Here is a 20,658-nt window from a genome sequence, read left to right as displayed (position 1 = left end):
AGGGATCCAAACAAGCCACTTCATTCAGGAATCCCTGACATTGCCCAGCCACCACTTGTTCAATCACCACTTGTTCAATCACCTTGATCAAGAATGGTACATTAGAGACTGGAGAGTAGTTATTCAACTCATCTGGATCCAGCTGTAGGATTTTTAAGGAGTGGATGCACCTCTGTCCACTTCACAGCAGGGGCAACTAGCCCCCTCTCTCAGGGAGTTATTTACTATCTCTTGGATCCAGCCGGGCAGATTTACACAGACAGGAAGGACAAGGGTCATACAAGCAGGCAATAAGTCTCAAAGAATTGTGTCCATGGCCTCAGACAGCTAACAGGCTTTAACAATGGGTCGCTTCACTCAAATACTTTGTGACAGTTCTCACATGAACACGTGAAACACACTGGCGTCCACATTGCTCTATCAAGGCCTACACTGACCGGCAGCAGTTCTCCAGGGTCTCAGGAGGAGGTTTTTCACTTCACCTCCTGCCCGATCCTTTCAGCTGGAGATGCGTTCTGCATGCACAGGTTCTATGACTGACCCACGGAGCCTCATCTTGCCATCATAGTGCAGTGGGTGCCAGCACAGGAACTGTGATTTTGAACTTAGGCATGGAACAAACAGGGAAGCCCCAAAACAAAGAGAAAATTCTATTGGTAAAGTATTTGGGGATCACAAAGCAGTACTAAAGGGAAAACTGTTTCCATTCCATCACATTGTCCATGGAAAGAATATGTTATTAAAAATCTTAAATCAATAACTAGATTACATGCTCAAACGACATGTATAAAGTCCCTATACACATAAAGAGACCTACACAGACAGAAAACAAACAGAGAAGCACAAATATAGTACTACCTGGGAATTAGCTCTTTGGAACTGTTATCCAAGCCTTTAGGTTTAGAAAACATGCCTACAAAAATGAAAGTGTGGAAGTTAACATTCAAAACGCTAAAAGAAAAGAGGCATGTTTAAAAAGCATATAACATTGGGTTCGTGCTGTTATCCTGATGCTGGATATGTAAAATATAAGCTCATGGCATCCACTGCTCCTTATTCTGCTGCACATTAGGCTTGACCCCAACTAATATTTCCGTGGGTGCAAAGATTTCCTCTCATGAAACACAGGTTTTCCACTGCATTTCGGATTCCAGCAGGAAGGTGAAGGTGGAAAAATCACTCTCTGTGAACAAAACGTCCTCATGCCTATGGAAACATTAGCTGGGATTCAAGCCACTGGATTGTATTACTTGATTACAGTGTAAGTGGACCCACAAGCAACAGATATCAGTAGACTAAGACTAGATTAACTAAGCATAGGATTGCACTCGAAGTGTCTTTGTCCAAGGATGAGCTTGGAATTACCGCAGCCACGGCATCCAGAGCCAGCGAAAGGCATACAGCCACCACAGCAGGTAGAGGGCGGCTGGATGCCAGCATACGGAGGAGATACGACGCAGCCCCAGCAGGCAGACAGTGGCAGGATGCCAGTGCCCGGGGGAGCCACAGATAGGCAAAAAGGCAGCCAGCAAACTCCAGTAGACTTGGGAGCAGCCACAGACAAGCCCCAGACCCCTCCCCGGGTGCAAGGCACCAAAGGGCAAAGCACACACCTGAACAGCCAAGTAGACAGGCAGGAGATTCCCCCTGCCCATGCACACACTGGGTGGGGATGACAAGCCAGGCGTCAGGCCCACAGAAATGCCACCTGCCCCAGGGATCTGTCTAGCCACATGGACACCCCATGGAGAAGCAGCTGCCAGGCTACCTTGCCTGGAAAGGCTCTGCCAGCCCCATCCTCCAAGTAGGGAACAGGGGGAAAGGGAGAGGCTGGAGCTGGGGAGAGACACCTGGAAGCCTCCCCAGCTGGCCCAGATCAGGAGCAACTAGCCCAGGAGAGAAAGGATGGAGAGCAGAGCAGGAAGCCCGATATAAGCAGGCTCAGTAGGAGTGGATGGTTAGTGAGAGAGAAGGAAGAAGGAGGTACATAGCAAGGAGCAGAGGAGGGAGTGGAGGCAAGTGGTGAAGTAGGCCCAGAAGTGGCTGAGAGGGTGCTCCTTCCACTAGATGGGAGCCTACGCTGAACCTGGATGCCTCTGGGACTATCCCCTCAGCAGCTCAGATGCCAGGCACTGCCGTGCCCATGGCAGAACATGACAATCTTACAGGCTTGATTCTAACCTATTTGAATATTTAACTCATATTTTTATGTCTCTGCGCCTTAACAATAATGGAGTCTAGAGCATCTCTAGATTCCCTCCATAGGAAGCACATCCAAATTCAAGGCAGATAACTTATGACTCACCAAGTGTGACTAGTCAAACAGAATTCTTGGCTAGTAACTATCAATCTTATTTCAGGTAATATAAAATGGTTCATTCAAACAAAGCAATGTTGTTTTGGTCATATATATTTATGGCACAGCATAAAGCTTGGGATCCCAGACTTATTAGCCTGGACAATGACTCTGCCTCTCTACAACAAATATGTTGCAGTGATGCAGTTTTTTAAATCAAATATATTTTAGAAGTATAGCATGCACAGATCTCACATATCCAAACACACACACACAAACCAGGCAGGGGTGCACAGGAGTACTACCTACATGATACTCCTGTAGTTTGCAACTCTGTCATGCAAGCCCATTTGCAAAACTGGTGCAGTCCTTGGAAGCCACTTCCACTGAAATCATGGCACGACTTACATGAAAATATATTTACAAGATCAAGTAAATATGCTCGATCTAGTCTACCACTGCAATGAGAAATCGCTGCAATGGTTGTCATGACTATAAAGCAAGAGAAACATTATTTTGAGGCTCCCTGCTCAAAGGAAACACTTTGCCTTGGTTTCTAGGCCATTCTTCTGCTTGAACAGTTCTTTGACTATAGTGAAGGCAGTCCTGCAGAGTATGCTCCTCTGGGACTAGGCAGTTTCAGCTCACTGAAAAACGCTAGTCTTGGAATGGGCAGAAGCACACAGTGCCAGAGGAATGCAACAGAAAATGGCTTAGACCCTGCCCTGCACCATTATAAAGCAACTTATTCTGCTAGCAAAGCAACAGTTATAACATGAGGACCAAAACACAGATATCAAAATGAAATGCCATGCTCTTCATACCATTAGACAATACATCAAGATTCTTCCATCTAAATATCAATTTTTGTCTATATGACAATCTATTCAGAATTTTGAATGACGTATTAAAATGCTGGCATTAAGATTCCATCTAATAAATGGAATCTAAGCGTCATCTAACAAATTCTGAACTGGAAATGAATTGTCAACCTAGGTTGCAAGATACAGAAGGGGGAAAAAACAGAACACAGAAGGCTGTATTATACAATGATGTTGATGTTACCCTTCACTCTCCTTATTCCATCACTGTACAACATATTTTTATATCCAAATGATAATCCTTTTCAATTGTCATCCTCAACCCAGAAAACAACTGAAAACTGATTGTGGTGCTCTTGAAGCCAAATTGTCCAATTCTACTTAAATCTGCTACCAACATCTCTATGAGACATCTAATAAACGAGGGAAGATTTGGGCCAATTCCCTCTTACAGTTGATGCCTCCCATACTGCATTCCACGTTGTTCTTGAGGTTTCAGCCATTAGGAGTGGTGTTAAGGGAGTAGTGCTAGGAACTGCAGTGGGAAGGGGGTAGTATCAAAAATCCATTCCATGGGCAAGCTCGATTTGTGTTTTTATAGAATAAAATCCAATATCTAGCTTATTTATAGAGAATTACTAATACAATGTCATGTATCCAAAGATCCATGAACTTCTTACTAGGATTTTCCCACTCCCCTCTCTGGTTGCAGCCCACTCAATTCCCCTTTCAGCAACATCCAGAAACACCATAGGCTGGTAAGCCAGTAATGGCTGTTCCTTAAAAAGTGTGATCCGGCCCTGGTGGTGCATGGTCCAATAACATCCAGGTTGGATCACTTGCAATGTGTTCTACATGGGACTTCTTTTGACAAGGGTCAAGAAACTTCAGCTGGTCCAAAATGTAGAATCCAGGCTACTATCGGAGGTAGGATACAAGGATCATATAATTCAAGTGTTGAAAGAGCTGCACTGGCTGCCCACTTGATTCCATGCACAATTCGAAGTGTGAGCTCTTTCCTAAAAACTCTAAATGGCTTGAGGGTAACTGCTTCTTCCCATACTGTCCACTCTGCTGGGTTGCATCTTTCTATGAAGCCCTGCTCTCTGTGCCCTGTCTTAGAAGTGAGGCAGATGGCCATCAGAGACGGGGCTTTTTTGATAATGGCATTTCATCTATGGAATGCCCTTCCCCTTGAGACGCTTTTAGCCATCAGGTCAAAATGTTTGTTTACCCAGACTTTTAATTAAGGGGTTGATCTTAAATACCATTTTATACTATGCTTTTAACCTTAAAATTGCTATTTATTTTAAACTGAGTTTAAAATAATTTATGCGGGGGTCATTTAGTAGAAAAAGAGCTGGAGGAACTCATTAGCATAACTCATTAGCATATGCCACGCCTCTTGTCATCACCGGAAGTGTGTCATTAGTATAACTGATTTGCATATGCCACACACCACTGACATCACCAATTCTGGCTGTTTTAGACCCAATACGGGCCATTCAGGGCCGAAATTGGGCCCAAAATGTCAAAAAGGGGCTGAAAATAGCTGAAAAGGGGCCCAAAATGGTCAGGATCGGGCCGCTGATAAGTGGGAGAGTGATCCACCACCCGTTTGAGGCCCAATCCGGGCCGTTTCGGCCCCAATCCAGGCCGAAAAGGGCCCAAAATGGCTGAGAGTCAAGTGGGCGGATCCACCTGACATGTGACCTCTTTGGGGAACTGCTGGAACTGCGTTCCTGTGTGTTCCCCCTCGAAATGAGCCCTAGATTTATGTTTTATGCTCAGGCTAGATTTATAATCCTGGCAACAGCTTTTAATGTTTTATTTTTGATGTTTTATTTTGTAAGCTTCCTCAGCCAGGTTTCTCCCCAGAAAGCAGCATAGAAATGTTCTGTACAAATGGATAGGAGGAAAGTAGGAGGAAGAATGGAAATTACACCCCCTTTTATGATGTCCCCTTGCATCTTCAAAAGCATGTGGTCTAAAATGGACACTATGTTTGATCTACCAACAATAATTTTAGTTCATCGTTCTTCTCTTGTATTTATTATTGTTCTAGGAGTTCTAACATATCACATTGCCAACAGAGATTACATGTGACACATTTTTACCACTAAATATTTTTAAAATGTCTTCAAATTACTTTCACACTTTCTTTCTCTCACACATACACATACAACACACAGGTTTTTTTAGCCAAGCCTTTTTCTAAGGAGGGCAATATACATGATTCTTCTCTCAAAATTAAATTCCAGTTTAAAGCAAAGAGGTTAAGAAGTTAGAACATCAGCAAATAAATAGAAATGGTTTGAAAAGCCAACTGTCACCTTTTTGCTGATAGGGTCTAAAACTTTGCAGTAAAGATGGGGTCAAAATGGAACACTCACTGAAAATGTCAGCTATCTGCTGTGGAACTTAAAATGTCAGATTCGATGTCAGGCAATTTAAAGAAAAGGACTGAAAATAAAATTGCAAGTATCATAATGTCATTGTGTGAGTCAATGAAAGGAGAGACAGGAAAATAAAATTAAGAAAATATATGAATGAATGAAAAAGGCTAAATGGGAGTATGGAGGGGAAAAGAGAAATGAGATTCAAGTTTGCTTCTTTTGTGAAATTCTCAGATGGCTATCAGTAAGCTATACTGGAAAGCAAGTCAATTCCTCATATTTCTGAAGTCAATTCCTTAGAAGGCAGCTGTGCCTTCTGGCTGGTTCCATCCTGAGCTTCTCCTGCTTTTTTCAAGAGGGGAGGAGGGAGTGAGGCTGAGACAGGAGCGAGGGGGAGCGAGTGGGCAATCTATGCAGGGGCTCTTCTAGTCTGCCTGGCTTCTGTGAGTGACACTGGTTCAGCTGGGATAAGCTGCAACAGTGTCCCTTGTTTTGGTTTGGGTGCAATTCTCTGTTTTGACATGATTCTCTGGTTTGATGTTGGTCCCCTTGATTCAATTTGGTTCTGGGGGGGGGGGGGATTCCATCCATTCCCTTCCTTCAGTTTGGTTATGTTAGGATTCCTCTTGCATTTGGGAGTGTACCTTTGGCCACTATCATCCTTGCCCCATGTGTGTGTGCCTGAGTGCTTGCTCGGAAATGTTTTCCCCAGAGGAAACAACGGAGATTGGTTGGGCAGTTTGTTTAGGGGGGATTTCAGTTTGGTTCTGTTGGGCTTTTTTCTGGGTCGAGGTTGCATTTGGGAGTGTGCATTTGGTCACTGGCAGTCTTGCTCCTGTGCGTTTCTGCCCGAGAGCCTGTTTGGAAATGTTTCCCCCATAGGAAACAATGGAGAGTGGCTGGGGGCACCTTCTTCAGGGGCCAACAGAATCCTAGATCCAAGATCTAATCTTCCTGAAACTTAGGGGGGGGGGATCTTTAGAGGACAGTCTAGAGTAGGTTTTCTGTGGAGGACAGTCCAGAGTAGGTTTCAATGGAGTTTGGTTGAAAAATGCTGCCCCAAGACTGTTTTCATTATAGGGAACAGTGGCCGAATAAATTTGTGGGTTCTCTATACTTTCCTGAATTTTAGGAATTCCATATTTTGGGGGGAATCCCTGAAACTCAGATCTGGATTTTCCAGATTTTTTTTTGATGCATACTTCTACTCCTAATCCTTTTCCAGTGCTGAATCACATGACTGTATACTGTCTTATAAAAAACAAACAACTCTGGGTGCTGTTAATTTGTTAACTTACCATTTAACACTTCCTTTTCTTCAGCTATAGTGTGGCAAGTCTCTGCAAGCATGCAAGAAAAGCACATTTATCATGATAGCAGAAAACTTCTTTAGTTACAATACAATATATAAACATGGAGGGCAAAAAAATCTCTTTATTGTAGAAAAGGAAATAATGGTCAAACGAGCAAAAGATATGAAGTATTAACAATGAAGAGGTTCAGTACTAAAGACATAAAGCTCCTAAACTGAGGAACAACACAAGTATGGTTATTAGGCATCTTAAAGATAAATTAATTAAGGGTTGGATACAGCGAAACACATAAGCGTTTGTAGAAACACATCTCTCTTGCCTGCCCTCTTTTCTCAGCAAACCCACACCCTCTGAACAATCTAATCACGAACCCAAACGGAAAAACCCACAGTGAGGAGGGTTGGAAATTGTCCCCATCCTCCTCTTCTGCCAGTGACACTTGTATGATTTTGCCTGGCTTCCCCTCCTCCTTACATGGAACCCTAAATGGGTTCTGTGACCTTCAATATCAGCTTTTTTGGATGTCTCAGAAGTTGCTGGGGGAAGGAAGAGGTGGGAAAAATCCTTAGCAGTAAATGACTTACTAGACCCAACCCATACAACTGTTGTCTCTGTTTATTTAAATGAACAAAAAAAGAGATTGTATTAAACATGCTTAGGAATACTGTATTTAACAACAGGGTTTTCCTTATTAAGATACCTGACATGCAATTGACTTATATGCAATATGTGCATAAACAGCGCATAAGCATCATGCTCTGTAAAATGCCAGTTCCCTCATGATGCAAGTGCTACACAATATTTTAGAGAATATGAAAATTGCTATGTGAGCCAAAGGGTTGGTGGAAACAAAAGATGTGATACTTTTAACACAATGCATCATTTAGGCATAGAGACGGGAGTGGTTTTTCTTTGTTTTGTGGTATATGTGGCGATACGGCGAATAACTGCCCAATTGGCATGGTGAGCCAAGGTGTACAACTTTCTCTGTAATTGCAGCCACGTCAAGAAGCAGCTTTCATACAATACCTGTTCACAGTACCAGTTCAGCACTGCTGAACTAGCAATCCCAGAAGGGGATATATTCAGAAAAGTTATTACATGTAGATCTGATGTCTCAGATTGGATGGCCAGTGGATGGATAAGCAGACCAAATAAAATAATCAAAGCAAGTATAAATATAATTGAAGTAGCAAATACCATCCAAATTGGTTCTGCTGACTATGTCTATATCCCCCCTCCTCTTATGCAATTAACATTCCAAAACAACTGTATCAATTTGTACATCAATTTGTACAATTTGTATGACTACTCCATGCATAAGAAATTTAAATTTTAAACTCGAGCTATGTCAACAGGAGCCATAATATACCCCCCAGTGACTTACAGATCATGGGGGGGGGGGGCATTCAGAATTTGGTGGTGGGGAATCTGAGGGGTATTTGAAGTTTTATGCAGCTCCTCCTCCCCTCTTGCCATGGCTTCTGACAGCAGGGGAGGGGAATTGTTTTTATGCGCTTCCTGACCAATGAGAATAAAAATCCCGGAGAGAGCCAGTGTGGTGCAGTGGTTAGCATTAGAAGTGGGCATGAATCACAATATGAAGCAAAAAAACCCACACAAACCAGGCCAGTTTGTGGTTTGTGGGACCACATTTTCCACAAACTCCACGACTTTTTTTACCTGGTTTGTGCAAGTTGTAAACGGTATGTAAAGCCAGACAGGCTGGTGCCACTGATCATGTGTGAAACTGACAACCCTGTTCTCCAGCCACTCGGTCGCCGGGAGAACGGGGCTGTCAGTTTCACAGACCCCGTGCTGGGTTCAGCCAATGGGCTGAAGCCAGTGCGGGGTGAGTGAAGCTGACAGCCCCGTTCTCCTGCCACTGAACCCGATGTGAGGTCTGTCAAACTGACAGTCTCCATTCTCCTTCCACCCAGGGCAGCAGGAGAACAGGAGCTGTCAGCTCCCCCTTTCCAGCTGCCTCTCTCCCCGTTTCCAGCTGGCTGGAGGAATGGGGGGAGAGTTTGAAGGGAAGAACATTCCCCATGCCGTTTGCAAGCAACGCGGGGAACCTTCTTCCCTTCAAACCCTCCCCCTTTCCAGCTGGCTGAAGGAAGGGGGGGGGGGAGTTTGAAGGGAAGAAGGTTCTGTGAGAAGCAGGAGAAGGGGGCTGTCTGTTTCAAACGCCCAACACCAGTTTCAGCAGCCGGCGCCAGGCGTTTGAAATTCCACAAACCACAAACCGATTCGTGACCTGGGAAAAGGTCGTGGAAGTTTGCAGTTTCTGGTTTGTGGAATGCGGCAAACTACAAATCACATGGTTCTTTTTTTTGGGTTCATGCCCATGTCTAGTTAGCATATCAGAACAGAATCTCAGAGGCCCAGGTTCAAATCCCTACTTTGCCATGGAAGCTCATTGGGTTATCGTGGGTCAGTCACACCCTCTCAGCCTAACCTGCCTCACAGGGTTGTTGTGAGAATAAAAGGGAGAAGAATGATGCGAGACATTTTGGGTCCCCTTTGGGGAAACAGGTGGGGTATAAATAAATAAATTCCTCTCTGCAGGCAAAATCAGAATCGAACCTATCATTAAGAAATGGCCAATGGCCATTAGGTATAGAAGTCTTGTTGAATATATGCCTGAGATCCATGTATCATATGGACGTATCATAAATATAAAGTCACATTGGTTGGAAGTGCCCTAATTATCTCCTGTTTTAATTTGTGGCATGGGGGTGGGAGGAGACAATGATAAATTGCATACTTGGTAGGCAGTAGTGAAGATTAAAAATCACTTAACTAGAGTAACCACAGGAGGATCATTTTGTGATGCTGCAGATGTAGATCATCTTTCATGAAGGACAACCAGATAGACCATGCTGGCCAACCTGCTCCATCTAGCACAAACAGAGCAAGGTCCAAATGTCAGAGGGCCACAGGAATTAATGTCAAGCAGACACTTCACTCTGCTTCTCCTGTGCTCTAACAGCAGCCTGGCTGAGCAGGCTAAAAGCATAGAAGGCAGAACTAGAGTGGCGTGCCCTTAATTTGGACCTTACTTGCAGAATATCCGCCAAACAAGTGCTTCGTAGGATCAAATAGTGTACTGTTTTTACCGTAACAGATTAAAAGAGCAATCCTATGCAGAATTACTCTAGTCAAAGCCCATAAAAATCAAAAGATTTAGAAAATAATGAATTTGCAAAGGATTGCACTGTCACACCCTTCTAGACTTAATATTATTTGAAGGGGATAATCCACACAGAATATTGATCCATACCAATTACATAAAAATAACTTTTACATTCATTCTTCTGAAAGCATACCAAATAGAGTCCATTTCCACATTGAACCCTGGACTTTGAAACTGTGGTGTATGTATCAGGACTTACTGAGAAAAACCAAGCTCTCAGTCTGCCAGACAGCAGAAAATCACAAAGCTAAAAAAGCACATGAAACTGCCCTCAAGCAAGCAATAGACACAGGAGAAAAGAGAATGGGAAGAGAGCTGTATGAGATTAGCCAACGATAACTGTATGCGTCATGTACACAATCTGAAACAGGTCCAGGATGCTTGGTTCTTGAATGCTATTTTAATCACATAACAGAGATAATTTTAAAACTGTTTTGCTGAAAGATAGCTATTTGGCCCCTACTGCCCTCCACCAAAGGATTATGCTTCTTGGTTATATTCACACAGAATAACATTCGATTATGCAACACATTAGCCCCAGAGCAAGAGTAAAATCCATTATCTTGGGTTTTCTCTATTACATGGACAGATTGATTAAAAGAAGCCTAGAACAGAGCCACTGAAATACTTTTCACACTGAGACAGGGACACTGACATCTCCCCAATGGGGAACCAAGGTGGCTTACATAATTGTCCTCTCCACCATTTTACCCCCACAACAACCCATGAGGTAGATTAAGCTGAGTGTGTGTGACTTCCTCGAGGTCACTGAACACGCTTCCATGGCAGAGTAGGGACCTGAACCTACTTCTCCCAGATTCCAGTCCAACACTCTAGCCACTAGGGGTGTGCAGTTAGGTTTGGAATTTGGATTAAAATACCAAATTTGAGCTGATTCAGTAAAACCCAGGTATTCCAAATAAAAAATCAGGTACTCCAAATTTTTATCAATTTTTCAAAAATATCGGTAAACTTCAGACATTCTTGCTCTGGGAGATATCCGGTGGGCTGGAGGGGTCATTTTTCAACCAAAGTCAAAACTGACTCCCACTGCAGAAATACACTGGGGCAAGGCCGCCACGGCCAAGGAACACTTCCAAATGCAAGCTGAGCTCATTCCAGAGAAAGCCCAATAGAACCAAACTGAAGCACAGGAATGGAATCCCCTCAGAACCAAAGTGAAGGAAGGGGGACCAACACTACATCAGAGAATCACATCCATTCCACCCAAAACAAACTGAAGCAAGCAACACTGTTGCAACTTAGCCCAATAGAACTAATGTAATTCACAGCAGCCAGACACTGGGTTCGGCCAGTAGGGAACCACCACAGAACAAAACCAAGCAGTACCCGACCACAAGCACAAGGCATTCCCTTGCTTCAGTATTAATACAGAGAAGAATACTGATTTACAAAGGTAACATGATCAATCATCTGTAAAAACACAAGTGTGCCCTTTGTGGATGACATCCTTACTGGATGACATCTACCAGGACAATCAAGAAAACAATACAATGTAAATGACAAAAAGGCACACACCTTCACTAATATGCATGACTTTAATATTTTTACAAAGACAATTTAAGGTTAGAACTTTTTCAAGTAACAAAGAAAAAGGCAGAAAAACAGGATTATGTGTCCTGCTGCCCACATGTAATCTCACAACCATCATCTGCATGGTTAAATATTTCCACTTATGAAACCTTTGTGTTGCCCTTTCAAATCAACCTGGAGTCCTGCCAGTCTCTATCTATGGAATTCCCTGAAAGTATTTTCTGTATGCATAAGCAGTATCATCCGTAGGACAGATAAACTACAATTTCAGGGTCTCTTCCAATGGACTGTATTACAATTTTCCCATACAAGTTATCAAATTGAGTGACAATAAAAAAGACTTTATTTGGCCTCAGTGAATGTACCAAAGGACAAATGTGGCATTATTATTAAATGCAATCTAATTCCCAGTGCTATCTCTATTGCAGGGATTCAAACCTGGATCTGCCAGATCCTAGCCCAACACTAACCACTATACTGTGCAGGCACCATTACTAAAATTAAATTATTTTCTAAAAATCTAGTTCTCTCTCCTACCCCACCCCCTGCCACTTTCTACATCCAAAATCAAGATTATTACTGGATTGCAAGGGCTCTAGGATAAGTCAAGACATCTTTGGAAACTGTCAGCCATATGATGCCTTGGGATCAAAACTGCTTGATATAGGTATACATACAGGAATAAAGAGGATCAAGAACATGCCAGAATAATGATCGGGAAACTGGTTAAGAGACAAGGCGTTAACATCCTGATTTAAGGAGAATTGTTTCATTATAAGAGGACAGTGCATTACCCTTCTTTAAGGTCACACTGAACATACTTCTTTAAGGTCACACTATGATTACATCATAGGCTTCATTGTGAATTTGATGAAACAAAAGTATACATACATTCAAAGTACAACACAAAAGCACCTAGGTGCCCATAACTTTACTCAACTGCAACTTTTCAATAATACAATCAAAATCTGAGATGGTTATTGGCTGTTAAACATCCAATAATGGGCTCAAAAACTCTGCAAGCCCACACCTTGGTGCATCCCATATCTGGAGCAGGTGAGAGTTGCAGACTGACTGGTCAATTATGATTGGGAACTAACAAGGCAAACATGTGAGACAGATAATTATCCAAAGACAGGGAGGGCAAAGAATCCTATAAAATGGTAAAAGGCTACCAAACACAATATTAGGTTGTGCTAACGTATAAATAAACAATGGCAGTAAACTGTAAACGTTAATATCTGAACAGCAAATTCTTCACGAAACACAAAAATATTCACAAATGTAAACAGAGATAATTCATTGAAAACACTGAATCTAGCATTTCTTTTTTAAGGCTATTAATTTTTCATCAGATGCCAGAGGAATCAAAGGATTTTGCAGACACCTTAGTCATGCAGAGCCTAGATGGCCTCAGATCTCTTTACACTTGCTTTGCTTTTCCTTGTTCTTTAGGCTGAGCTGAAATATACTCTGCAGGATCACTCTCTGACACATTACGAAGGAGAATCCTCCGTCCTCAGTATCAGCCAGTGAACAGAAGTTAATCGATGACATTTGAGGCCCACATCCACCACCATCATTACCTGGATCTTCTAATGAGTCCAGAATGTTAGTAATTATCCCATCAGTATAAAATACCTGAATTCTGACAACTGACAGTGAAGTCAATGGCCTTAGACTGGAGTAACTCTCCATAGGATTGCACCATAAATCTTACAGTGGTTGGGGTAGAAAGGATTAGATGCAAGAGTGGGGTTTAGGGAAACAAGTCACAAACCACTCTTACAAAAAGGGAATCTGGGTTATTTTGTTCCTTCACCTCTCAGAAACTTCTAAAAATGAAGATTGTCCCTCACTCTAATTTCCCATAACCTTGCTTAAAACCTGAATATATTAATCTGCCTCAGATTATAAAAAAATCTTTGCCAGTTAGCCAATTTCTCTGCTGGTTCACTATAACGGTTAGGGAGATAAATTGCTTTCTTCAACAGCGGAACATTAATTGTTCTATCATGCGGATCTGGTCAAACACTCTACTTAGCTTCCCACCAAAACCAGCTTTCATTTCCTGCTCACAGCATCATTCCAGAAAGAGCTTCAGAAACTGATCCTGGCTTCAAGTAACTGTAACTTCTGTGATGTAGAGAGAATTTTGGGGAGCATACCTGAGTATTGAAAAGTTTAGAAACACTGCTGATTAACAAGCAGTGAGCTACATAGCTATTTTACAGATGTTATCAGGGGTCATTTCGTAGAAAAAGAGCTGCAGGAAGTCATTAGCACAACTCATTCGCATATGCCCCGCCCCTTGAGATCACCAGAAGTGTGTCATTAGCATAACTGATTTGCATATGCCACACCCCCTGCCATCACCAGAAGTGTGTCAGAAGGCAACACCCACCCCTCAGGCTCCCCCCCCCCAAATCTCCAGGTATTTCCCAACTCAGGCATAACAGTAACAAGAACAGTGTTTCTATAGAGCTTTCTAGACAGATTAGAGCTCACCACAGAGAACAAAGCCAGCAAAACACAGATTTTTTAAATTAATGTTGCACATTGTACATCTGGGGAGGGGGGACATAACACAGTGTGTTAGAGCTTTTCTAGACAGATTAGAGCTCAGAGAACAAAGCCAGCAAACACAGATACCGGGGGGGGGGGTACTCACCACCGCTTGCAGGCCCGGAGGAAAGAGGCGCAGGCCTAGCTCTGGAGGCCGCCGCAGGCCGCCACAACTGGCCAGCAGGGAGGACAGGCCGCGCAGGCCACAGCAGCACCAGCTGGCTGTGGCGCCGGTTCCAGAGGCCGCCGCGGGCCGCGCACCACCTCAACCAGCCAGCAGGCCAGAAGGATGGGCCATGCAGGACACAGAGGCGCCGGCTGGCCGCAGCGCCAGCTCCAGAGGCCGCCACGGTCCATGCACCACCTCAACCAGCCTGCAGGCTGAGAGGACAAGCCGCGCAGGCTGCAGTGTCCCAGCTGGAGGGAGGCAGGCTGCAGCGGCCCAGGGAGGAAAGGAAATCACATGGGCGGGGCCACCACCTACGTGATCTCTTTTCAGACATTCCGGAACTGTGTTCCGGCACATTCCCCCTCAAAATGAGCCCTGGATATTATCAGAGGGGTCTACCCCCGCACCACCACCAATTAAGGATTCAATGATCCAATACATTTTGAGTTGCTTAGGTGTACACTTCCAACATCTTACTTACACACCTAAAATATAAAGTGCAAAAGAGGTGTGTTAGCAAATCCAGGTTTCATAGAATGTCAGTATAACTGTATACAATGTATTTATGATAGAGCCCTAGAATTACTGCTGTCTTGTTTTTTATAGGTTACACATTACACAAACACAAAGACACCTATTGGTATATACACTCATATACGCACACACAGAGAGGTACATTTTAAAAGAGTGCTGTTCTTGCAGACGTAAACTTGATTATACTGCCTTCAGAGGGCAACTCCTCCGCTTCAACTGATAAAACATCTATTTTAACCTCTCAGTATTAGCTATTATGTATACCTTTCATAGCTGCAATAGGTTTAAGTGCCATTCTTCCAACCAGACATTCTTTCAGCATAGATTCATAATTGACCCAACGATGAACCTGCATGGAAGAAAACACTTTTTAGCATTTCCAGGCAACTACTGAGGTACAGTGGAGGAAAAAAAAACTCCAGATGGGTAGCCACGCTAGTTTGCTGCAACCATAAAAAGTTTTGTGACACCCCAAAGACTAACAAATTTTATTGTAAAATTCAGCTCATCAAGAAAACATCCCATGGAGCTCCTAAATAGATGAACAAATGAAGAGTTGGGTCTTGAGCCACATTACACTGTAAACCCTTAGAAGATGACTGAATATTGCAAGCTACAGCTCTAAATAAGCTATGAAACTGATAAGGGAAACATCATCAGCCCTTGCCACCTCTCTTTTTAAACAGATGCATCAGTTTGCAAGATGTAGTCTTTGAGGTGAACATTCCCAAATACCATAAATAACTGATCATAACCTAAGAGTCAGAAGAGCATTTGTTTAAGGACTCCTCTGAATTTGACATCATGTCCACAATTAGCAACAGAAGTTAATTCAATATAGCCACAAGAATATTTAATGCCAACCATCGAGGACTGGATTTATAAACTGCTGTACATGGCGGAGATGGACAAAATGACAAGAAGATTGAGAGACCTTGATCCAGGACAGTTTAACACGGACTGGGAGAAGCTGAAACAATACTTGGTGGAAAAAATGGGAGGTGGGAGGAGAACTGTGGCAGTTTGAAAATTACTGAAATATAACAAAAGAAGAGAGAAGTGACTATACCGGGGGGGAGAGTTGAAAAATATCTAAGCAATTATTTTATTTGACTATCAGGGATAGAAACTGATTAATCTCATTGCTGGCAGATAATGGTATAATGGAGAAACTGTATAATCAAAATGAATGAATACAAGAAAGTAGGGGAAAATATATAGTAATATACAGAATATGGGTCAAATTGATTGACTTATGCTTAAAGTATAAAACAAAGAGTAATATATGGAGTATGGGTTAAATTGATTGACCTATATTGAAGGTATGCAATGTTTACAATGTACTTAAAGTTATGTATAATGAGGAATAAATTGTTTGTTCAATATAGAGGAGATCAGAATGAGTAAGATAGAGTACAGGTTACCAAAATGATTATTGAAGAATATATGCCAGAAATGTATTATCTAGTTGTTAAGTTAAATGGAAAGGGAAATGAGACAGCATTGTGATATAATAGGTAAGCTTAGAAGAGAGTGAAAGTATATGTTTAATAGGTAAAATAAGTTTGAAATGAGTAGGGGAAAATAGATAAGGGGTTGGAAAACTGTTGGAAGTCAACAAAAGGGGGGGAAAGGGAGGGGGTTAGAATTGGAATTTTTTTAAAGGAAATTGATTGTAATGGACATTAAAATATTTCTAATCCAATAAAAAACTTTTTTTAAAAAAAAAAGAATATTTAATAGAATTTCTGTAACTCTTATCAGGTCTAACTTGAATTTTATTATTGAAACTGGGTTTTTCCCCTGTAAAATAGGTAACTTGCAATTCTAAAAAGGATATGATAGAAGAGCAATTTTTTTAACAGAAAATAAAATATCTTATGTCAGGGGTCCTCCGCCTTTTTTGAACCTTTGGAATACTGACAAAATTGGTGGATGCAACCAGTAAGCGGCTACAATAAGAGGTGGAGCCAGCCATAAAATGTCAGGGAGTGAGGTTATTTATAATCTAGTGGTAACTGTTCCAATATTTCAGGCAGAAGTTTAACAAGATGCCTTTTTAAATGAAAATACTATTTGAAAATATGTTCTTGCATATACACAGCTTACCTTCAGCAGCACAGGGAAGATTCTTGTTCTGTGGTGGCAGCTGCTGCCGAAGCAACTTTTACAAGAAATGCACAACCAATCGGATCTCCAGCGGCTAATTAAATGTCTTGCTAAGCAAAAGCCCCACCTGACTTCATCCACTTTCTGAAGACATTTGGTGAGCACCATTTTGGAGACCCCCTGTCTAATGTAGTGCACCATTTTTGGAAGTTTGCATGAAACTAGGACCACTTGAAATTTTTACCTGATCAAAGAGGTCTGTGCCATCCGTCCCTGCTGCTTTCATTAACTCATCCTCACCACCAGGATGATACTCCATATATGGTGTGACATTATATACGAGACCTGAAAAGTATTTTAAAAGCTCTGTAACTTTAAAACAGACTCTAATTAATATTCAGATTTTCTTCCAAAAATGTATAAACTGAATCATTTAGTAATACAAACACAAAACACAGAGAGAAGTTATAAATGAAACAGGTTATATGTGATACAGATTGAAGATACGGATCTATTGAAAAGGAATGACAGGCTGTGTATATCGCTAAATTAGAAGCAGTCATACAACAGAATGGATAGCTCATCTGAATATTCTTTTTGGGTCTGGTCAACAAAATAATTTTCGACAATCCTGCAAGTGGTTTGTGATACACGATACAATCGTTTGATCCAAGCTTCCAATCCCTGAGTAATTTTGAGTTGCAGACCTTCCATGCTTTTCCTCAGCAGCCTCTCTTCCAAGCCTTCCAGAGGGTCAGAGGGCCATTCTGTCAGAGGGCTGTCAGAGGGCTAAAGGTCAGAGGGCCATTCTGAGCAATATCCCATGAGGTATGAGGGCTGTGACAATAAGCAGGAATCGGCCGAAGTTACCCCTTCACCCTTGCATTAAAAGAGCAAGCTCCATGAATGCTGAAAAAACACACTCATGCCTAAAGAGGGTAATTTCAGGAAATTTCCCCCTCTTACTTTAGCCCCTGTCCCTCATGTATGGCATACTGTTACTCTGGAACATTTCCTGACCCTCAAAATTGTCTTGGGGGGGGTGCATGGGGCTGCTGGGGAAAGGGGAAACCCAGCTCACTTATTTTGCAGCAACATGGAATCCCAACCCAATACTGAGTCGCATCTATATACATCTCTATCTCTATCTGGAGCTTTTCTCACCATAGTAACATACTAACAGCTAAAGTTATTCTTGGTGAATATCACTGTTTTTAGCTTTTAAACGCTTTTTTAAGGTATAGGCCTGGAAACCTCTTGAAACTGCTCTGGATAATTTTCTCACAGCCCTTGATTAGTAGGTTTGTCACTACTTACAGAAAGCTGTCTTAATATAAAATGGCTATTCTCAATGGACTACTTACAGAGACCAAGACCTGCAACAAACTCAAATGCCAATTCAGTTCACATCCCTCTTCACCTGTCCTCAATTTAGAAGTTATAAGCCAATAAGGAAGATTCTTGCTGTCTCCTATGCCAAACCCCCTACAATCAACAGGTGAGAGATTAGCAACTGGGTCAAAGCCCTTGAGTTGTGACCCTCTACAATCAGCTACTCTCTGAATCCTTAACTTGTAGGAAATTCTTGGTTAACTTGCTTTTAAACTGATAAGGGGCTCACCATATGGTTTTGCGGTCACAGAAGACTCCACAGGACACATACAGCATAGTTTGAACTGAAGCTGCTCAGTATGTGGTATACTCTGGCAAAGGAGAAGAGGGTGTAAAGGCTTGCAAAAAATCTTAATCAAAAATGGGGATCCTCATATTGCTGAAGTTTGAAAACTGCTGCTTTAACAGAACATTCACTATTCAACAGCGTCCTAAAATGCTATACTGTACAGCCCAAAAAATATACCATATTTATCTAAAACACACTGTACCTCTTGGTACAAGGCATGGCTGTACATGAAAAAACTTTTGCATCCTACGTGTGCTATGAATGCCATCTAGTGTAAAACTCTGAGCACTGCATATGGAGATGTTCAGCCAAGTTTCACATATGCACTTTTCAGTTCATCATCTCTGCAGGGTGTTTTGTAGGCAAACATAAACCTGCATCACTTTCACCTTTTCCAGCATTACTGAGAAGCAAGAGAAGGAAACACTTTGCTTCCACATGGTCCTTTCACCATGCAAGCACAAAAAGAAGCATGGTAAGCCAGCTCAATATTTGATCACAACTTTTCAAAATACTTTTCTCTAAAAAACATGCAGACCAAAATGAAATACACTATGTGCAATTAAATAAATAAACAAATCTACTAGTTTGGATCTTGCTGCCACTTTATAGAATTCTGAGAATTTCACCCCATAACATTTGTGAACCCTTATAACACACACACACACACACACACCCCAATATAGATATATAGTCTACACACAATAATTGAACATATCACTTTTCAAACTTCAGAAGACTCAGTGGTGATGATTTAGAGAAGTGACTCCCTAGTCATGCACCAACAAGAAACTGTAACAAGGTGTTGTTGAGAAATTACTAAGCTCTACACTGGCTACTACCAAGTTCAGTAATAAAACAAAACACTATGTAAGCTAGACTCAAATTGTCAGAATGACCAAGGCCTGTTATACATGGAAGGAAAGAAGCTAGTTAAAAAATTCATATATGTAAAGAAATTCTGCAAAGGAAACCTAAAAGCATCAGATAGAAAATAATTATGCAGTTTCAATAGATCTAACAAAAGCTATTTGCGATGATAGCAAAATGAAACCCCCACGTACCAAAGTATTATACCTACAAATATCAGCTGCCAAAAACAAATAAAGCTGAGAAAGTCGATTTCCCCTGACCTTGCAATCAATTTTGCAAGATATGGTTGGTCAACAATTGGAAACAGAACAAACAGATTTTGGCCTGTTACAGCAAAGATGTTCTTTTTACACAAATGAAATAGTGGGACACAGTAAACTCAAATATCCTATATAAAAACAATGTAGAATAAAAAGTATGGTGTAACACAGTAAGTATGAATGATATTGCTGTTTAGTTGAAGTGAAAGCAATGGAAGAAGGCGCTTTATATAAATACCTAAAGCAACACCTTCATGTAGCCTATCCCTCTTATCTTTATTGCTTTTTTAAGCACTATGGTACAGCAAATTGAGCATATAATGATCTTAAGTTAGTGCGCTATTACAAGAGATCTAAACACCCCAAGTCACAACCTAATAAATGAATAAATTAGTGCATAGTTTAGAAAATCCTTGAAATACCTTACTCTCCGATTACTGCTCTTGTGGTTTAACATGTCCGACACTGGTGCACTGCCTGCCACCAAGCACTAGTACAGCCTGTTTCATCATTTGGTACTGACATAGCCCACTACACGTAAGAACTAATCACGAAGTGACTCCAAAAGAAAAAGGGTGGCATCAAGAATCACAATGGTTTGGATTCATCAGATTTTCAAATAAATGCGTATTTTCATTTTAATTGAGAGAGAAATTCTGTCTCTTTTTTGGCACAGATTAATTTTACACCCCAATTTCAAGACTATCTAAAAAAAGGAACTGAAGCAAAACAGAACCCCCAAATGGACCAGATTTGTTTTGTCAATAACAAAACAGAGAACTAAACAGCCAACTTCCAAAGTTTGTAACTGGAAGCTAATAAACCACCAAAGCATGGCTCAATTTTACTAGGATGTTCTTGGGAGAGGAGGCAACTGAGATAGCCTAAGTT

The 20,658-nt window shown here is 41.6% G+C and overlaps 1 protein-coding gene across 1 annotated transcript in view; it reads right to left on the bottom strand.

The window, feature by feature from the left end:
• Nucleotides 1-20,658, bottom strand: part of LOC129342890 (cytochrome b5 reductase 4) — a 50,595-nt gene that overhangs the window by 18,243 nt on the left and 11,694 nt on the right. Inside the window, exons 3-6 of the mRNA XM_054998851.1 lie at nucleotides 17,198-17,298; nucleotides 15,109-15,193; nucleotides 6,812-6,853; nucleotides 859-913 (exon numbers count right to left, since the gene is read on the bottom strand). Of these exons, the coding sequence (XP_054854826.1) occupies nucleotides 859-913; nucleotides 6,812-6,853; nucleotides 15,109-15,193; nucleotides 17,198-17,298 (283 nt within the window). The remainder of the gene's footprint in view (nucleotides 1-858; nucleotides 914-6,811; nucleotides 6,854-15,108; nucleotides 15,194-17,197; nucleotides 17,299-20,658) is intronic.

The sequence above is a fragment of the Eublepharis macularius genome, chromosome 1 (assembly GCF_028583425.1).
Source record: "Eublepharis macularius isolate TG4126 chromosome 1, MPM_Emac_v1.0, whole genome shotgun sequence".
NCBI classification, from domain to species: domain Eukaryota; kingdom Metazoa; phylum Chordata; class Lepidosauria; order Squamata; family Eublepharidae; genus Eublepharis; species Eublepharis macularius.
Note: the sequence above shows the minus strand (reverse complement) of the source record. Positions and strands in the feature narration are given on the sequence as shown.